This window comes from Labeo rohita, chromosome 17 (assembly GCF_022985175.1).
Source record: "Labeo rohita strain BAU-BD-2019 chromosome 17, IGBB_LRoh.1.0, whole genome shotgun sequence".
Taxonomy (NCBI): Eukaryota; Metazoa; Chordata; class Actinopteri; order Cypriniformes; family Cyprinidae; genus Labeo; species Labeo rohita.
The window spans coordinates 22,029,802-22,051,275 of NC_066885.1; the positions used below are offsets into that span (position 1 = coordinate 22,029,802).

Below are 21,474 nucleotides of genomic sequence, written 5' to 3' on the forward strand. Positions count from 1 at the left end.
CTGCCTTCACTATGAAAGAGAGACAGAGTCGAGGAGAAAGAGAGCGTAGTTTGTTAGTGTGTGAGGTTTATTTAGCTCAACCGTGTGTGTGTGTGTGAGAGTGTAGGGGGTGGTAAGGGGTTGGCTGACCACCCTGGACAGCCCCTTCCTGACTACATTGCTGACAGGAAGTATAGAAAGAAAAGGAGAAAAAGAGACGTGAACTTTTCTGTTTCTCCTTTTTGGTTTTTCTGCTTTTTTTACAATTTCGCCCACTCCTCATCTACAAAAAGAATACTGAATTCGGAAAATAGGCTACGGAGAAAAACACAAAGCGAAAGAGTGAAGCAAAACTATGGAGGACAACTTTTGCTGTATTCTGCGGCATTTCGTGAGGGATTATTTGTGACGCCAAGGGAAGAATGTTGAGCGTGAGGAGTGAATGATGAAAACAGCTGTTGGGACTCAGAACACGGAGCATCCTGAGAGTAAGTAGGCAGATACACAAAAATCCTTTTAGTATATACACACAATGTAGTTTTCTTAGCAGTTCTGACTATTTGCTTTCGCAGAAAAGGTATTTGTTAAGTCATAAAATTATAGTCACTTTTTGGAACAGTTTCAATACAAGACTGGAAAGCTGGAAGTCTTTACTTTTATATAAAAAAATAAAAAAAAACTAATATTAGTGAATTTCCAAACACTTCATCTTTTATGATTAGCAGGGATTCAAATGTAAAAAAGCCTAATAACTGTTCATTAAAGAAATCTAGTTTATTAGGCCACTAATATGAATAAGTGGGAGGGACGACCCTGATACAGATCGGTTCCTTTTCAAATACACTTAATTATGCCAAGGTTTTACATATTTGAAGTGCTTTTAAAACATTGTAAATGTAAAATATGTTTGCTTACCAGCAACTGGTCAGGTAAATATTTAAGACATGAAAAAAATGTAGCAAATATGTAAAAAAAAAAAAAAAAAAATGTGTATGATGTAATATCAGCCAAGTAATAACTGATGAATTTTATAACATGCGTATCGCATCGCATCTCTGTATCTCTGTCTCGCATCGCCAGGTCTGCTACTTGTTTTATTTAATAGATATTATACTTTTATTGTGTTTCGCATTGATTGGTCATTGATGAAATGACCAAAAAATTCAACTAATCCTTGACAAATATAGCAATGCTAATATACTGACTCATTCAGGAGTTCTCAAGTTCATATACAAAAAGCACACAATAAATATTGATAGGTTTGTCTTGCTGTCGGCAATGGAGAGGCTAGCTATAAATTTCCATGAAGAGTATGTTACATATCACAGTACAGCAATACAGCAAAGGAAAGACTTTTGCAGGAACTGAAGGAGGGAAACATCCTGGTAGCCAAGAAAAGGGAAGAATGGAAGAGAACTGCATCTCAGCTGTGGGAACAGAGAACAAAAACGCTGCTATGACACACAAGGCTTATTTCATCCTCACATGAACATGCTGACACATTCTCTGTTGCACAACGCCATATTGGCACATTTATTACGATCATATGACATTCGGAACTGACCTCATGTTTTCACAGGAAAAAAAATCAACTTAGAAGAAAAAACAGAACTTGCAGTTTTTATCTTATAAGTCATTATTGAGTTGCAATATGTTTATATTCAATTTTAATATACTGAGATCTTTGTATGAACTTTCTTATGTCTGCAGGGGTGATCTAAAAAAACATTCATCAGATTCTTCTTCAAGTCCTCATTATGCACTATGCTCTCCCCTGGCCCTTCCACAGCGCCTTCAGGCCTCTCCAAACCCTCTTCCCCAACCATATCTACACGTATTCAGGCATCCTTCCATCCACAAACCTCTTCTTCCTTGACTTCTTCTCCAACCTTCCCGTTGGTTGATATCTCTGACAACCCATCCCCTGACCCCGCCTCCCATCCGCTTTCTGCTTCACCCCCAATCTCATGTGTACAACCTTCCTCACCTCAGCTTAACTCCAAACCATCGCCACCTCCCCAGAAGCCCATGTCTCCTCAAGTTCCAAAGCCACCCCTCCCAGCACAACTCCCCTCTTCTCTTCCTAAGAGCTCCTCCACAGCCCTGCCTAGACCACCTCCACCTACCGTTAGACCCTCATCTCCACCTCAACCCAGACCACCTCCACCGGTAGTCCAAAAACCACCAGTACCCACATCTCCAGTGAGCAAGACCAATAAACCGATTCCTCCTGGTATCAGCATCCTGGAGAAGCTGATAAAGACTTGTCCAGTGTGGCTTCAACTGGGAATGAAGCAGGACAAAGCCAAGAATATACTGAGCAAGGAGTTTCCTGGGGTGAGGAGTTTGTACGGTTTTATTGTTTATTTATTATGCCATCAAATTGTGGAATGCATTTTTCAGCATGAGAATACCTAATCTGATCTCATGGCAATTTGTAAATTTTATGAAGTGGCTATTTTGCACAACCTGGCTCGTACAAATGTGTATTTTTTGTATAAAAATCATATGGATTTTACAAGGTGGCAAATCCGTAGAAATTCATATGAATGATCACCCCTAAAACCACCTCTAAACCTACCTCTCACAGAAAACGTACAAAATCGTACAAGTGAGGTTGTACGAATTTCTACAATTTAGCTACCTCATAAAATACATAGAAATTGTTTGTGGGATAGTGTTAGAATACCTTGTTTTTAAATCATATTTTTTAAGACACTGCATTAAGTTCAAATGCAACTTCAAACTTTGGACCAGTCCAAAATCATGGACCAGTCAGAAGAAGTAGGGAGGGGGGCAAGTGGGTAAGGGGCCAAGGGGGCAAGCTTTTGTTTAAAGCAGCTATCTGGGCAACACTTAGCTAGTAAGATGGGCAATTATTTAATTATTTAATTTATTTTCCGTTTTAAAACAAGATCTAGATCAGGACCCAAATAGCGCACGTACATCTGCAAGATGTCTGTTAAAGATCACTTGATCTGGAAAGCATCTGCTGTGTACAAACATCTGACAGACGTCTGTAAGATGTCAGTTTTACATACATTCTAAATCATAAACATCTTAAAGACATCTAATAGACGTCTACTTGACATCTGATAGGAAACGTCCTATAGACGTATTGCAGATGAGCAAACACTCTAAAAGCAGATGTAAATGCAGACGTCAAATAGACATCTCGGTAATGTGTGCTATCAGGGGGGTCTCCAAACTTGGTCCTGGAGGGCTGGTGTCCTAGAACACCAGCCCTCCAGGACCAAGTTTGGAGACCCCTGCCTTAGATGAGTACAAGTATGCTTGTATTACTATGAGTGTTTTCACAGCGCGTCATCAATCGTCCATATTGGCGGCAATGAACATGTGCCACTGAACCAAATAAAATTGCATATTTTGCTGATTATTGCTGCTGAAAATATCAAATTATTGTCATGTTTTGGGCTGTACTAATCGATCGGACTGAGAAAACGAAGAGTGCAAAAACTGTCTGAGGAACAAAAGGCGGTTGTGGTTGGCCAGATGAATCAGGAATTCCAGGGCAAGAATCTTGACAACATACATGTTTCTTTTTATCATTTCCAATGGTTTAGACAGCACAAATTAGCAGAACATCATATTCAGTAGTGCGTTAACCGTGAAGTCCATGCTGTTGTTTACATTAAAGTATCGCAAGTTTGGCTGCGCATCTGCCGCAACTGACCAAATCATGACGTAAGTGCAAACCCTCTATATGTATAGTCTGGCCCACAGAGTTTTGCTAGCGATTTTTGAGATTTTCACTATTTTCCTATTCAAGTAGATAGAACTTGTTCTTTGATGCTTGAAATAGCTGCTGCTGAATGAACACTTTTCTTGAAAGGGATTCCTTACAAGTTCATCTCCATGTTATTAATTACTTTCCACATTAATTACAATTTACACTGTTGGTTGTTTGATTTTGCAGATCTTTTTAGTCAGGAGGGATGCAAGTCAAAAAACGATGATACTTGCTGTACGGCTTTCCGACCAGTTGGGGGAGCCCCATGTCAAAGAACTGCCTATAAAGGAAGAAAAGTCCTGTGAGTTATTTTGCATTGAGAAATGAGAGTTCCTTCAACTTGATTTAAAAAAAGTTTATGCATAGAATGCTATTATGCCAGAGACAAACCCACACACACGCATTTGCATACAGACCTAAACACATCCACACAGAAAGGCCCACGCAAAACAAATTTGCATACATACCTAATCACATCCGCATAGATGTTTTTAGAGTGAGTACAGAGACATAAACAGACGTGAAAGGGTATTGCAGGTGCTTGGTGGTGGGGGTTGTGGAGACTGCGGGCCACAGGTTTCCTGTCCCAAGCCCTGCATTGCAGTCACAGGATGTCCTGCACTGGCCTCTTATAGCTTCATTTCCTGGTGTCTCTCTCTCTCTCTCTGTGTGTGTGTGTGTGTGTGTGAGTGCATACATGTGGTCATTTTCTTTTCTTTTTGTCCAGCTGTTGAAGTCTTTTTTTGTCAGAAATAAACTCTGTAAGTAAAGGATGACATTTATTTACACATTGCCATTCATCATTATCCCTTCCTACCCTTACAGAAACTCACCAGTGAGTTGTTTCTATTTTAGTGTTTCTGCGTTACCAGGCAATAAGTCACACAAATAAACATCATGAACTAGTGCCACTAATAAATTGAAGTATTATGGCTAAGAGATATTATCAGAACCGGATGTATGCCTTGCGTTAACACTTCTATTTCTTTTGTTTGCTGCAGTGCTATACCTTGAAGGGTCTGTGCTGGTGTTTGAGAACATTTTTAAACTCATTGCTTTCTACTGTGTTAGCCGGTAAGATAAAAACCCAATCACAAACCTCAATGCATACATATTGTGCTTCATTTAACTTTTTGCTATACATTCACACTATCTTTTTTTTGCTCAGGGACATCCTTCCTTTTCCTCTGAAGTTACCTCAGGTCATTCAAAAGGTAGCTAAATATGAGGACATGGAGGTGATCTCTTCTCTAGGATCAGGTAAGACAACAATAGATGATCTTATTTCATTTTAAGTTGCACTTATGTCTGCAGACATGCACTTTCTGAATTGTTTTCATGATAAATCCATGGTAAATATAGTAAAATGTGTTGAACAGATCTCTTATTCAGTAGTAGCCCTGACTCAGATGCTGCCCTAGGCAAGAGGGATGGGCAGAAAAGATAGCGGGCACAATACCATGAAAATGCTGCAGTTGACTGAATGTTTCATTATGTGCATGTATAAGTGTCCCATACCACCCCAGCGAGTATTTAAAATGAATGTGCAAGGGACAGAGTGTGTGTAGGATGTGGTCCAATCTTGTGCACCTTCTTGTGCGGGCCTTCTCCATACTATTTTAAAACTGCTCCATTACCAGTCAACCATGATTAATTTATACCGAGAACAAAACTATTTAGTAGTGTTTGAGACCATGTAATCTTAACATGTCACCACCCACTCAAAACAACCTACTTTTTAGTGTACTAATACGGCTCATTCTCATTTGAGAGATTTTCAAACCAATGTCAAAAGTTCAGAATCTGCAAAATGTTAATTATTTTACCAAAATAAGAAGGATCATACAAAATGCATGTTATTTTTTATTTAGTACTGACCTGAATAAGATATTTAGCATAAAAGACGTTTACATATAGTCCACAAGAAAAAATAATAGTACATACACTTGATTCTTAATACTGTTGTTGCCTAAATGATCCACAGCTTTTTTTTTTAGTGATAGTTGTTCATGAGTTTTGAAACTGAAATTGCACGCTGACTCATATGCAACTATTAGAGAAGGTTCAAACTCTCACTGATGCTTCAGAAGAAAACACAACGCATTAAGAACTGGGGGTGAAAACTTTTGGAATTTGAAGATTAGTGTAAATTTAATTATTTTATATTCTGGGAAACATCTAAGCATCTTCTGTAGCATCTGAAGCGCAGTACTAAATGGAAAAAAAAGATATTTAGGCAAAATAAGAAAAATTTACACATCTTCATTCTGTTCAAAAGTTTACACCCCTGGCTCTTAATGCATTGTTTTTCCTTCTGAAGCATCAGTGAACATCTGAACCTTCTGTAATAGTTGCATATGAGTCCCTCAGTTGTCCTCAGTGTACAGTCATTGTTGGAAAGGGTTCAAAAATGCTGAAAAACCAAAGAATTTGTATGACCTAAAGGATTTAACAACACAGTATTAAGTGTATGTAAACTTTTGAACAGGGTCATTTTTATAAATTCACCTATTATTTTCTCTTGTGGACTATATGATAAACATCTTTTATGTGAAATATCCTATTCAGTTCATTACATGCACTTTGCATGATCCTTCTTATTTTGGTAAAACAATTAACATTTTGCAGATTCTGCAGGGTGTATGTAAACTTTGGACCTCAACTGTATTCTGAAGACATTCCCAGGCAATTTGAATGCTGACATAGTTCAAAGCTTAAGCTTGTCTTGTAAAAGTGTTAATAATGCTAACATGAACACATTTCTCATGCCAACACAGAGTTCTGGAACTCAGCTCTGAATAGTCATGAGGAAATGGAAAGCATTGCTGGTAGCTGTGGTGCTCTGGACAGGCAGGGGCAAAGCAGCTCCTGTGAAATCCAGATTTCCATCGGCAGTGACCGGCTGTGGTACGTCAACCCAATTTTCATTGAGGAATGCAGCAACAGCTTGCCAACCACCTCTTCTGCCCCTGTTTTGAGGACCCAGAGTCTTAACACACCAGTCCAGGTTCCTCCCAAATACAAACGGCCACCACCCGTACGTCCTCGTCCACCCAGTGCACCTGATTGTTCTCAAAACTGCGCATTAGCCAAGCCTTCAAAAGGGGAGTTCAAGACAGTTCTCAGTTCTCCTCCCCCTTCAGTCCAGAAAGGGGAAGGAAGTGACTGTGAGCGTGCAGACAGAGAGCAAGAGAGACAGGGAACTCCTGCCTCAAGCACTGAGCGTGGAAAGCCAGCTGTCTTACAGCCAGCTCAGGGCAAAGAAGGAAAACAGCTTTCAAATACAGCTTCACATCGAGTTCCTCCAATACCAATCCGACGGAGGCTATCTGAAAAGCAACCTTCAGAGGAAGCAACGCAGCAGGAAGTCCACACCAGCACCTCCACAGAAGCAGAGGACAATATTCTTCAAGTCCCGGTAGCATCCCTCATTTGCCTTGATGACAGTATGGAAGAAAGGGACAAGCCTATGGATCCAGAGCCTCAGCAACTACAAGAAGTGCCAGTGGAAGAATCTAAGGTAACAAATGGAGCTCCAACAGTGGTAGCACCTCAACCAAAGAAGCCTAATGCTCCAGTGGCACCTCCCAGGAAGAAAAGATTGTCTCAGAATCTGACCGGACAAGTCTCAAACAGCACTGTAAACTCACTTACGCCAATTCCTCAAGAGTCCACTGTTCCTTTAAATTCAAGCAGCCCCAGTCAAATCCGCCACTCGCTCTGCATCAGTGCTGGTCATCCCAAAGTCTCGGATGTTTCTCTATACTCTCCTGAGGGTGGAGCTCCACCAGACCATGACTCCTACTCAACCAGCAGCACGGAGGAGGAGGCAGATGCCATTGCAGCAACAGGTACTGCCATCAAGAGGACCCCAACAATCATGTTAGACCGTGCAAAGCAACGACTGTCAATGGTGTCTATGGCAAACCTCTCCAATGTGCTCACGGGCTTTATGAACGCAGACCGTAAATTGCAGAAGCGCATCGTAGAAATGTCCAGGGATGGAAACACATACTTCGGGAACCTTGTTAAGGATTATCGAGCTTTCACTTTGGACACCATGCGAAAACACACCTCCAGCACAGAGATGCTCCAAGAGATCAGGCAGATGATAACCCAACTAAAAAGCTATCTGATCCAGAGCGCAGAGCTGCAAAATCTACAGGAAGCAGCTGGATACTCTGAGGAAAAACTGGGTAATTAGCCTTTTTACTGTCAAAAATGCATTTTTTTTAGTATCTAAACAATTGTGAAAATATTCAACCAAACATTCTGTCATTAATTACTCACCCTCATGTTGTTCCAAACCCGTTAGACCTTTGTTCATCTTTGGAACACAATTTAAAATATTTTTGATGAAATCCGAGAGGTCTCTGACACTCCCGACAGCAAGGGTGCTACCACGTTCAAGGTCCAGAAAATTACCACAATGATTCACAAATGTCCATGTGACATCAGTGGTTTCATTTTACGAAGCTACGAGAATACTTTTTTTTGCGCAAAGAAAACAAAAATACAGACTTTATTCCACATTTTCATCTTAAGTTGTGTATTTTCATCTTAAATTGTCCATAAAAGGTTTTGTGTTCTTTCTGGCACACTGATACCACTGAATTTTGATGCTAACTGTTCAACTTTGGGTAAATGCAGCGCTCGTCACTGTCACTTTTTTACCCAGCCGTCCAATCAATGGAGGAGGGGCGGGGCAAATACAACAGCAAGCAACCATTACCATCCTACTTGTACAAGAACCGACCAACAATGTAGAAGTTGTTCAAAACAACTACTGCCGTGGATCATAGCAATCAAAAATGTTGTGCCACCAAAGCGTTGTTAAGAATATTCTGTTTTCAGAATAGCACCTGCCATTCTTTAAGCTGGCTAAAAATGCTTTGGTGGACACGTGATAATTGAATAAGTATTATTAAGCATATGGCCTATTAGTATTTTTTGCATTTATGCAATATACTGGAGCCAAACCTGAAAACAGGAATCCAGAATTTTCCACTACGTTTCCGGTGGCGAATTCATACACACGTTTAATTATGGTATATGAAGCATTTGTGAATCCGGAGGAGAGTTTTCGTAAAAGTCTGTTTACGTGCAAATTAAACTTAAGATTTATTCGTATTCTTATAAAGATTTCATGAATGAGGCCCAATGTGTGAATAAAACAATTTAAATCATAATGGAAGTTGTAGCCAGTGGCAGGGTTTGCCACTGTGGTTTCTGGGCCCTCTGAACAGCATATCAACTCGGGCCCTCGCGTTCCATGGAGGGTCCGTTCTATGGGGTCCCCCTTGTAGAAATCACGTTCCTCTGAAGACATCGCTTTAGGGGGCCCCACTTCTTGTCGGGCCTTTGGCATCGTCCTAACCTCCCCTCCCCCACCTTACAACACCCCTTGCCAGTGGGGAAACAACTGTGCCTCTTTTATTAAATACACTACTTTATTTGCCATATAAAGTGTGTCTCCAAAATGCTTTGATAAAATTTTTGTTTTCTAGGTATTGCCTAAGCTGGCAGTTCTATCACATAATTGTAATCAATCATTCAAAGGCAACATAGCATGTTTTACCAAATAAAAATGTGCATTCTGGAAGGCTAGTTGTATCCCATCCAGATTTTCTTTTATCCTAAAATTTGCATGAAAATGTGAGAACTGAACTCATCTAGTGTCTTTTTAGTATTGTTGGTGTAATTACTTTGCAGTGCTAGAATCATCCAAGCAAAGCACCATCCAAGCAGAAGGTTATTGCCACCATCTTACATATTAAGCTTTTATTGACCATCTGTAAAGAATTAGCTTCTCTCTTGATGCTCAGTCCCTAAAAAACCTAATGAAGTAACAAGACCACACTAGACCAAGATAACCTTTTATTTTCAATTTACTGCTCAGAAAGTAAGACCAAGGATCTTCTATCATTTCTTCCGTAGTGTTTACAGGTGCATTTTGAAGAAAGTTTCATATTTTCCCTTGAGGAAAATGAACACTCTCGCATACACCGCTTTTCCTTTTCTGTAGCACAAGAGTATTAAAAATGTTTTAATGTCTTAGTAAGCCTTTCACAGTGATATAGGCATATAGTATTTGAAGCCATATCCTCATGGATTACTTTGATTAAAAGTTAGATACAGATAAATAATGTATAAAGAAACAATATTTGTCTCAGTAAGGAATTTTTCTTATATTTATACATTAATTATACATAAACATTTTTTCAGTTGCTTATGGTGTATCTGATATCTGTTTTCCTCCTCTTTAGAGATCATTATTGAAGCAGCACTATGCAAAAGTGTCCTGAAGCCCATACGAGAGGCTGTTTATAACGGACTGAAGGATATCCACTCCCGTTCAGGAAATTTGAAGAAGCTAAAAGAAAACCAGCAAGTGGTTCAGGGGACGACCACCACAGACCTAGGGGTCACCACCAGTGTTCCCGAAATGACCGTTATGGAGAAAATTCAAACAAAGCTCGGCAACCTGCACCAAGAGTATTCACCTCAGAAGAAGATCGACCTGCTCCTCAAGACCTGCAAAATCATCTATGAATCCATGTCTGTGGGCTGTCCAGGTGGGTTTATTTTTGGATAGCTATATAATAAATAATTCATCTAGTTATAGCTTTATATCTAATGTCATCAGTCAGGGCTGCATTTCCCAAAAACATTTTAAGCCTTCCTAAGATTCTTGGAGCTCATTATTGGCAATGGTTCCTATGTTCTACTTAGGTTTACGATGCTTTTGGGAAATGCAGCTCAGATCATTAGTCATTAGTTCTAGAGAATATGGAGGAAAGAGTGCAACCTCTGAACAGAGAGGGACAGAAAACACGTAACCAATGTTTCTCTACACCACCCAGACTCCGCCTTTTCCTCCTCACCCCAAAATTAGTCCAGATTTCATCAAAGCTGTCATTAGTGCCTCCAAATAAGGAAGTGCTGGAGCTGCAAAAGACAGTGTTTATTCAGAGAGCTGTTTACAGCTGTTTCTGCAAACAGTGCACTTTTATATGATCTGCAGTCCTGTGTGAATTTAAACCAAAATTTGAGTTAAACTTCATCTAAATTTTAAGTGATCACTTTTTAGCGTTCAAACACATTCATGTTTCAGCCTGTAATTGACACTGACCAGCTTGTCTATTTTAGTTCAAATGACTAATAAAAGGGAGTTGTTTATTTAAAAGTCATGACACATCATTTCAGTAACAGTTGACATAAAGAATCTGTAGAATTACTTGTTGTGGATACATTTAGTCATAAAATTCTCTAAAATTATATGTGCAATTCACAATTTATTGAGTCTGATAGTCTGATAGTCTGATAGCAGTCTTACATTTAAAGGAGAGGTCCACTTCCAAAACAAAGATTCACATATAATGTACTCACCCCCTTGCCATCCAAGATGTTCATGTATTTCTTTCGTCAGTCGTAAAGAAATTATTTTTTTTGAGGAAAACATTTCAGCATTTTTCTCCATGTAATGGACTGATATGATGCCCCGATTTTGAACTTCCAAAGTGCAGTTTAAATGCGGCTTCAAACGATCCCAAATGCGGTTGTAAACGATCCCAGCCAAGGAAGAAGGGTCTTATCTAGCGCAACGATCGGTTATTTTCATAAAAATAATACAGTATATATACTTTTTAATCTCAAACGCACGTCTTGCCTTTCTCTCCCTGAGCTCTGTGTATTCTGACTCAAGACAGTTAGGGTATGTTGAAAAACTCCAATCGTATTTTCTCCCTCAACTTCAAAAATCATTTCAAGATCATCCTACATCGCTGCAGAAGTTCCGACCCAGTCTTTGCAAAGTGAACATGCAAAGAAGATCAAACACCCTTAACAAAAAAGGTAAAACAGCGATATAGGATGATTTCGAAGTTGAGGGAGAACATGAGATGGGAGTTTTTCGACATACACTAACTGTCATGAACCGGAACAAAAACAGTTCAGGCAGAGTAAGACGAGACAAGTGTTTGGCATTAAAAAGTATATATACTGTATTATTTTTATGAAAATAACCGATCGTTGCGCTAGATAAGACCCTTCTTCCTTGGCTGGGATCGTTTACAACCGCATTTGGGATCGTTTGAAGCCGCATTTAAACTGCACTTTGGAAGTTCAAAATCGGGGCATCATATCAGTCCATTACATGGAGAAAAATGCTGAAATGTTTTCCTCAAAAAACATAATTTCTTTACGACTGAAGAAAGAAAGACATGAACATCTTGGATGGCAAGGGGGTGAGTAAATTATTTGTAAATTGTTGTTCTGGAAGTGGAGCTCTCCTTTAAACATTACTATGAAACTGTTTACTATGAATGTTTTTTAAAAAATTGTGAAAAAAAAAAAGTGAAAAGTATTTGTTATTACAGTGATTTTCACCTTACAGATTTTACACTGGGCATCAAGTGCTCAACAAATAAGACTGAAAGTAAAAAATCCTAAAACCTGAATAATTTTCAACAGCTGAATTTATTAATATTTTCATGAACTGTTTGTGCCTACTATTATGCATTAAACACATTTTAACTGACATTTTTTACATTTTTAAATTATATTTATACACATATACACATTTATTTTGAAAGTGAATTTTTAATTTAAATAAACATTTTTTATAAAATATTTTATTTTTTTATAATATATTAATTAATTTTATGGTAATCAACAGTTAGTAATTCACAGCACAGAACACAGTGTGGTTTACACAAGCAATGACCTTGTTTTAATGAAGCCATAATTAATGTACTGTTGGACATATTTTATCACGCATACTTTTGGTTACGGTTTCGAGAATGGTGTCATGCAACCCGTCCATGTTTCACGTGATGGATGAATTTGTGCTAAAATAATCTCACATTTTCCATATTATGATTTTCTAACAATGCATAATAATTCAGTTGTATTTTGTATTTAGCAGTATGTTTTTTTTCCTCTGCTATCAGAGCACATCATCACAATGCACCTTTGAATTGCAACACATCAGTTGAGAGCCACTGATCTATTATATTTCTTTTTTATCCTTCCATGTGCAGCGTTCTTGTTTCAATGCTTTCTTTAATAGGTATTCATGAGCATTGAGATTAGTTCAGACGAGCGATGCTTGCAGATTTTGAGCTATTATTCAAGTGTTATTCAAAGAATTATTTACCCCAAAGAACAGTCACAAGTAAGATCCGTTTCCTCTATTACAACTTCCAAACCGCAATCTTAAGCAATGGTTTGGCAACACTTTCTAGTCTCATGAGCATCAACAACCCCTTTTCTGAAGTCTAAAACAATCTCTGTTGTTCAGGGTATGGTTCATTTAACAAACTTCTGTTTCACAAACTCCCACATTTTATACAGAAAGATTATCAATGTGAATCAACACTGACACTTTGTGTTGTTTCATTGAATCTTTTTTATCTACCAATCAACTACAGATATTTCCAATGGGTTTACAGTTTTGTTTCGACTGTGTAACTCTACAAAGTTAGGAGAAATTTTGGTTCTGTAGTTTATATCTCTCATTTTGTTGATTTTTATTATCTTCAGTTAACCTTACTCTATCACGCTGCAGGTGCTATTTTTAGATCCATAATAAAATGACTGGGTTTCCGGTGGGAATGTGATACTGAAGTAATGAAATGTACATCTAATGGGACAATTAACTTGCACAGAGAACACTACATCGCCTCTAAATTACCAAGATTAAAATGCAGCACATTGCAATGCAATTTTGTTTTAAAATTGCATTGCTACTTCATTTCAATGCATAGCACTGTTTTGAAATAAACATCGAAACAGATGAACTCCCAATGAATCATTCTTTGAAAGCTCAATATACTGCAGTTAAGTTGCACCTGTGGTTGTGTGCTAGCCTTTGTATTATCATTGAAAACATTTAATTATTTCAACGTGAACAGGTGTTGCAACTGTGCAACTGATAATAGTGTTGTTCAGCTTTTTTTATTCTTAATGTTTTAATAATAATGGTGTTAATTTCTGAGCAAAATAAGGTCTGTGGTTAATATTGCAGAGACGTTCCTGTTTTGTTTTACAACATAAGTTGCATACAAACTTGAATTTTGAAACAGCTGTGCAATTTAAAAACATAAGTTGAATATGTGTGCTTAAAGGGAACCCAGGGTGTAAGACTTATACTTATGTCTTAATATAACATAAAATACTGAAATGTGTAGTAGAAAACCCACGAAAGAGTTACGTTATTTAAAAATTCCACATCGTTGTATACACATTTATGGGTGCCATTATTTTGATGCCATCAAATGGTTGCACTCTGTGAGCTATTACCACTCGGAAAATAAAATACTGATATTATGCCACATTGTTCTGCTTTTGGATGTAATTTTCAGCCGAAGGGCAACAAGAGAAGCAATATACAGGCGCATCTCAAAAAATTAGAATGTCGTGGAAAAGTTCATTTATTTCAGTAATTCTCACATTGTGAAACTCATGTATTAAATAAATTCAGTGCACACAGACTGAAGTAGTTTAAGTCTTTGGTTCTTGTAATTGTGAGGATTTTGGCTCACATTTAACAAAATCCCAACAAATTAGAATATGGTGACATGCCAATCAGCTAATCAACTCAAAACACCTACAAAGGTTTCCTGAGCCTTCAAAATGGTCTCTCAGTTTGGTTCACTAGGCTACACAATCATGTGGAAGACTGCTGATCTGACAGTCGTCCAGAAGACAATCGTTGACACCCTTTACATTGCCAAAGAAGCTGGCTATTCACAAAGTGCTGTATCCAAGCATGTTAACAGAAAGTTGAGTGGAAGGAAAAAGTGTGGAAGAAAAAGATGCACAACCGAGAGAACCGCAGCCTTGAGAGGCTTGTCCAGCAAAATCGATTCAAGAATTTGGGTGAACTTCTCAAGGAATGGACTGAGGCTGGGGTCATGGCATCAAGAGCCACCACACACAGATGTGTCAAGGAATTTGGCTACAATTGTCATATTTCTCTTGTTAAGCCACTCCTGAAGAACAGACAACGTCAGAGGTGTCTTACCTGGGCTAAGCAGAAGAAGAAATGGACTGTTTTTCAGTGGTCCAAAGTCCTCTTTTCAGATGAGAGCAAGTTTTGTATTTCCTTTGGAAAACAAGGTCCTAGAATCTGGAGGAAGGGTGGAGAAGCTCATAGCCCAAGTTGCTTGAAGTCTAGTGTTAAGTTTCCACAGTCTGTGATGATTTGGGGTGCAATGTCATCTGCTGGTGTTGGTCCACTGTGTTTTTTGAAAACCAAAGTCACTACACCCGTTTACCAAGAAATTTTAGAGCACTTCATGCTTCCAGACCAGCTTTTTAAAGATGCTGATTTCATTTTCCAGCAGGATTTGGCACCTGCCCACACTGCCAGAAGCACCAAAAGTTGGTTAAATGAGCATGGTGTTGGTGTGCTTGACTGTCCAGCAAACTCACCAGACCTGAACCCCATAGAGAATCTGTGGGTTATTGTCAAGAGGAAAATGAGAAACAAGAGACCAAAAAATGCAGATGAGCTGAAGGCCACTGTCAAAGAAACCTGGGCTTCCATACCACCTCAGCAGTGCCACATACTGATCACCTCCATGCCACACCGAATTGAGGCAGTAATTAATGCAAAAGGAGCCCCTACCAAGTATTGAGTAAATATACAGTAAATTTACATACTTTCCAGAAGGCCAACAATTCACTATAATGTTTTTTTTTATTTTTATTTTATTGTTAAATGTGAGCCAAAATCATCACAATTGAAAAAACCAAAGACTTAAACTACTTCAGTCTGTGTGCATTGAATTTATTTAATACACGAGTTTCACAATTTGAGTTGAATTACTGAAATAAATATTGAATAAATATTGAGATGCACCTGTAAGTCTTAACTGCTTTTCCTAGCTATAAGAAGAGGAGAAAAGAATGTGAAGATGCCTGTGGATGAATACAAGTTTCCAAAGACCAGCATATTTGTTCTCTCCACTTTAGCCTTGATGCCTTTGGGGCTTTTAGTCGACCACAGCTAATGAAAGAGCTTACAAACAGAAGAGACCAAAAACGCTAGACACCATCCTGGCAGGATGTAAACATGCTGACGCTTGTCGATGGTACAGCATTTGGTTTAAGCCTACGCTTATATTCATTGTCATCTGTAAACTCTTTCAGTAGCTGTGGTCATCGCATCAGTGTTTTATTTTCTGAATTGTATTGCGGTAAAAATATCAACAGGTAGCAGCAGTAGCTCACAGAGTGCAACCAATTTACATAATCCAAATAATGGTGCCCCCATAGTCCAAAATATGTATCCAGTGAGGTTACACTTTATTTTGATAGTCCACTTTAGACATTTTACTAACTGTAAGTAACTTTGCAACTACCTGTCAACTAATTCTCATTAATTTGCAACTACATGTCTACTAACTCTCAGAGCAGAATGTTAGGTTAGTAGAATAAGCTGACATATACTTGCAAAATTTAGAAGAGTGTTAGAAGACATTGAGCAGACAGTCTACTAACACTGTAATGACTAGTTGACATGCAGTTGCAAATTTGCTTACTGTTAGTAGAAAGTTTAAAGTGGACTATCAAAATAAAGTGTTACCTAAAACGATGTGGATTTTAAAAAAAACATAAATCTTTCGTGGGTTTTCTACTGCATAATTTAGTAAGACACATAATTTATGTTATTTAAGCCATTCAAGTCTTAATAGCCAGGGTTCCCTTTTAAAAAAAAGTTAAGGTATGACTGTGTATAACAAAACATGAAAATCTCTTCAGCTAACGTAAGCCACAGACCTTATTTTACTCAGAAATAAACAACCGCTACTCTAAAAACCCATTTAAAAAATTCCTCAGGGATCCATGGGTGAATTAGCCTTCCAGTCTGGCCAACAAATTGACAGCTATTTTACTTACAGTCTACTTCACTGCACCGGTGATAAAGCTATTGCAAAAACATAGACACGCAGTGACAGGTACAGAAAATAGAAGGCTGGATTTGCTACAGACTTCATCTTTCATATTCACAGCTGCAAGCGTTGTTTTTCAGTATTTAAATGAGCCAGATGTTAGTTTATTGTTGATTATATTTGATAAGTAATGGACACAGCCAGTTCATGGGTATACAGATACAAACCAGTTTTTACATCCAGCATATGTTTTTGTATTTATCTAACCAATTTATTGTCAAATGTCCAGATTTAAGCAGTAAAAGCCTGAAGTCTTAAAATGATCTGGCTCCATTGCTCATACAACATAATGTCGGTCTTGTGATGCTTATAGTACACAGTGCAGCTCTCTCAGCATATTCTGAATTGTATTGTATTGGCGGGAGTCCAGACGCAGACCAGGGTGCATTTCTGTCCAACATATAATTCTTGTTCTACATACAAATAAAATACAGGGAGTGCAAATGACTAAATAGCAATCTGCGTACTGTTGCAATGAGTGCGTATGGAAAAAAAATGTCCTGTTGTCAATACATCGATCTGTTTCTTTTTAGCAGCATTATCCACAATGCAGATTTTATTTTCAAAGCAATGGATTGCCACATACTGTACGAGTGAAGACACTCATAAGACATATTTAGAAATAACTTGTTCTTAGCTTGTTGTGATATGAATAATTTAAGGTTTCAGTATTTTACTAATGAATGTATTTTGATTATTTCCTGATTGTTATGTAACAGGAAAGGCTCACGGGGCTGATGATTTCCTGCCCGTGCTGATGTACGTCTTGGCTCGCTGTAACATCAGCGCTCTGCTGCTGGATGTGGAGTACATGATGGAGCTAATGGATCCGGCACTGCAGCTCGGAGAGGGTGAGGACACACAAACACACACACACATCCTAGCCATAGTGAATGTACAAGAACCCATGGATACTGTGATCATGTACAAAATGGACAGATTGCATGCTTGTAAGAGAAATTTTATCTGTATTGGACGATGATGAAAATGACTTTTTAAAATCTTTGGAATAAAATGGCTGACTCCTTTGTTTCTTACAATGGTGTGCCATGGTAAAAAAAAAAAAAATCTAAGATTACGAGATTATAGTCATAATATTCTGAAAATAAAGTCGTAATATTCTAAGAATAAAGTCGAAATACTACGAGAATAACGTCGAAATACTATGAGAATAAAGTCGATATATTTAGAGAATAAAGTCAAAATTATGTGAATAAAGTCGAAATATTACATTAATAAAGTCGAAATGTTACGAGAATGAAGTCAAAATATTTTGAGTATAAGGTCGAAATTACAAGAATTAATTTGTAGCAATTACAAGATTAAAGTTATAATATTTAGAGAGTATATCCTAGCCTACTGCGTATACAAATGGCACGGATATTGGGTGCACCGGGAGATATTCCAAAGTCTCAGCTTTCAAATTCTGTCAGTTTCATAGCGAAATACACATTATTGTAAGTAACATGGTTTGTATTTCGCTATAAAACTGGTTTTGAAAGCTGAGACTTTGTTTTATATTAATAACACACAAAGCTTACTGCTATTATTGGGGGGCTGGTGCACTACAAATAATGAAGGCAATTAAAGACATTATTTCCAAGCATACTGTCCACGTGAATATTACAAATGGTATTTTTCTGCTAATAATCCCACATATATTTGTAGTGTATTCAAAAGGGTTAAATAAGGAATGCCTCCAAAGGAATGTCGATTGGATGTGTGAGGTGATGTTAAGATAAAAAGTTGTTCTTGTTCAGTCTGTTAATAAATATATTCTTGATATTAAGCTGTTTCTGTGAGTCCTTAAATTTTACTCGTCCTCATCCCAGTACAATGATGTGGCTGCTCGGACACAGCAATATTCAAATACATTCCGTTGGCCTGGCAACTTCACCTGGTGCTCCCAATCCGGGCCATTTGCATGTGCAATATAGGCTATACTCTCAAAATATTGTAACTTTAATTTCTATAATTTAAATTCTTGAAACATTTCAACTTTGTTCTCGAAACATTTCATTTTTTTTCTCGAAAAATTTCGACATTATTCTTGAAACATTTCGACGTTATTCTCTATATATTTCGACTTTATTCTCGTAATTTTGACTTTATTCTCTAAATATTTTGAGTTTATTCTAGTAGTATTTTTACTTTATTCTGGTAATATCGACTTTATTATCAAAATATTACAACATTATGCTCGAAAAATTTCAACTTTATTCTCGAAATATTTCAACTTTATTCTTTGAGTTTATACTCGTAGTATTTCAACTGTATTCTCGTAATTCAACTTTATTCTGAAAACGTTTCAAATGTATTCTTGAAACATTTCAACACTGTTTTTGAAACATTTAGACTTTATTCTCATAATTTTGACTTTATTCTTGAAATATTTTGACTTTATTCTCGCAATTTTGACTTTATTTTCGAAATATTTTGAGTTCATTTTTATAGTATTTCAACTTTATTCTTGTAATTTCAATTTTATTCTTAATATATTACTAATTTCGTAATCTTAGATTTTTAAATTTTTTAACGTTGCACTAAATCGCTGTCTTAGTTTCTTAAGGGTAATTTGATATTTTAGTATTTAAAGGGGACATCGGATGCCCATTTTCCAGGTTGGTATGATTCTTTAGGGTCATGAAATGTCTGCAGATTACTTTGGTTAAAATTCCTCAATAGTCGTGTAAAACAACACCCTTTTTACCTTGTCAAAAACTGCTCTGTTCACAAAGACCCATTTCGGTGCATGCCTCTTTAAATGATAATAAGCTACTGCTCAATCCACCCCTCTCACCCGTATTTTGTGTATTCAGTGATGTGTTACCATCAAAAACAAAACAAATCAACTAATCAAATAAAACACTTTTACATATAACTACAAAATACCCACATTGCTTACAAGACGTTGTTGCTACAGCTGCTCGAGCGCGGAGAAAATGGCGAACAGCGTACAACTGGCTGACGAATGAAATATGCTAATACAGGACAGTTAATCAGTTGCAGTGGGCGGGGCCTGAGCAAAATGACATCATACTGTTCAGAAAATCAAAACAGCTTGATAACTGAAACTGCTTGGATTTTGGGGGGCATAAAAAAGAGTGGGTGGTTGTGTCCACACATTGCTAAGACACATTTATATGCCCCCCCTTTAATGTGTAAAAAACCCCTGAAGAAAATCAACCAGCATAGGAGCAAAAAGTGTCAAACCTGATAACACCAATAAATACATATTTAACGAAGTTTATTATTTTAGTCACAAAGCAACACTAAATATCAGTTAGAATGGCAAAGTTACTACTATATAACCATTACATATTTATATTTTCTTAGGTTCGTATTATCTCACCACCACTTATGGAGCTCTGGAGCACATCAAAAATTTTGATAAACAAGCTGTGACCAGACAGCTGAGTTTGGAGATCCAAGACTCCATCCATCGTTGGGAGCGCCGCCGCACCCTAAACAAAGCAAGAGCATCACGCTCCTCTGTACAGGTATTATAACCGCCAAAATAATATCTTAGAAAACCACTGGCCAGTCAACTGTGAATTTATTTTCATTTATGTTGTTCAACCTTCCTGTCAGGACTTCATTAACGTGTCCTTCCTGGAGGCTGGATCCAACACCAAGACCCTGGGATTGCGTCCCAACACTACCGCTCAGGACCTGTGCAATCAATGTGCGGAGAAGTTTGATGTGTTGGATTCTGAGTCCTATTGCCTAAGCGTGCTAGTGGATGGTCATTACAAGCCTTTGGCCCCCGAGGAGTTTCCTCTCACCATCAAATCCACCTTGCACCACAGCGAGCCACGTAAGGAATATTATTTCGTCTACCGCCACGGTCGCTGGCCAGAACAAGAGTCTGTAGATGAGACGCCATCTACAGCAACACCTGAAGAGAGTTTGATATGAACTAATGCATTTGTATGTGTGTGCAAGTGATAGGTAGGTCTTTATCAGAGGGTTTGAGCTGCTTGAATGTACAACTTTAATTTACGAAAGAATGTAAGTGGTGCACAAGAATGTAAGCTGACATTACGAAGCCTAACCACACAGCAGAATGTGCTATTTACCCAGGGAAATTATATGAATACAAAAACTGGCTTACAAGTGACTGGCATTTGCTTTAAAATGTGCGCTGGAAAGGACCAGGACTCGAATTCGTAAATTTGTTATGAAAAGATCTAATATTTTTCTCCTAAAAAGCCTTGCGCGAGAAGCCTTCATTATATACATTTTTTCGAGATTCAAGAATATCTGCACACACACAGATACATCCTTCACCTTAGTTAGCTTTTACTTGAGCAGATCTGTTGTTCCCAAGCGTTACACAGTCCTTGAAAGTTTTATGATTTACAAATGAAACTTTATCTTTTCAACAATGCAAATCTTTTCACATCTCAGGGCTCAGCAGATTGTGACTCATACCCTGTTTCGGTGCTTATTTCTTCATTTATACGTTTCTTACAGCAATGCATCTTTACAGACCTTGAACTGGTTGTGCACCTGCATTGCTCTCATATTATATACTGCCATACAGATATGCTGTCTGTGTTATATTTTATTCACATTTTGGTTCACTGTTGTTGCATTTTATATCACAACATATACAATAGTTTAGGCATAAGCTATGGTTTTGTGGCAAATTATTTTAAGCAGCATGAATGCATATGTATCACACAATATGCGACTGTTTCAGTCAGCACAACACTTGTCAAACCAAAGATTGGTGTTTGTTATATTAAAAATGTATACTGGTAATAAATACTTTTTACTTTA

The 21,474-nt window shown here is 37.8% G+C and overlaps 1 protein-coding gene across 1 annotated transcript; it reads left to right on the forward strand.

Moving 5' to 3' along the window:
• Nucleotides 1–21,474, forward strand: rin3 (Ras and Rab interactor 3). Its single transcript, XM_051133715.1, has 10 exons — nt 1–467; nt 1,690–2,316; nt 3,917–4,031; nt 4,732–4,804; nt 4,899–4,990; nt 6,508–7,926; nt 9,997–10,305; nt 17,409–17,540; nt 20,026–20,189; nt 20,281–21,474. The coding sequence occupies exons 2-10, from the start codon at nt 1,744–1,746 to the stop codon at nt 20,605–20,607; spliced, it is 3,204 nt and encodes a 1,067-aa protein (XP_050989672.1). The 5' UTR covers nt 1–467; nt 1,690–1,743; the 3' UTR covers nt 20,608–21,474.

What these genes read in the sequence shown, in the direction of transcription:
- rin3 (XM_051133715.1), top strand. Translation starts at nt 1,744, where the DNA reads ATGCTCTCCCCTGGCCCTTCCACAGCGCCTTCAGGCCTCTCCAAACCC. An exon ending in GCTTTCTACTGTGTTAGCCG is followed by an intron (nt 4,805 to 4,898) that starts GTAAGATAAAAA and finishes TTTTTTGCTCAG; the next exon opens with GGACATCCTTCCTTTTCCTC. An exon ending in GGCACTGCAGCTCGGAGAGG is followed by an intron (nt 17,541 to 20,025) that starts GTGAGGACACAC and finishes ATATTTTCTTAG; the next exon opens with GTTCGTATTATCTCACCACC.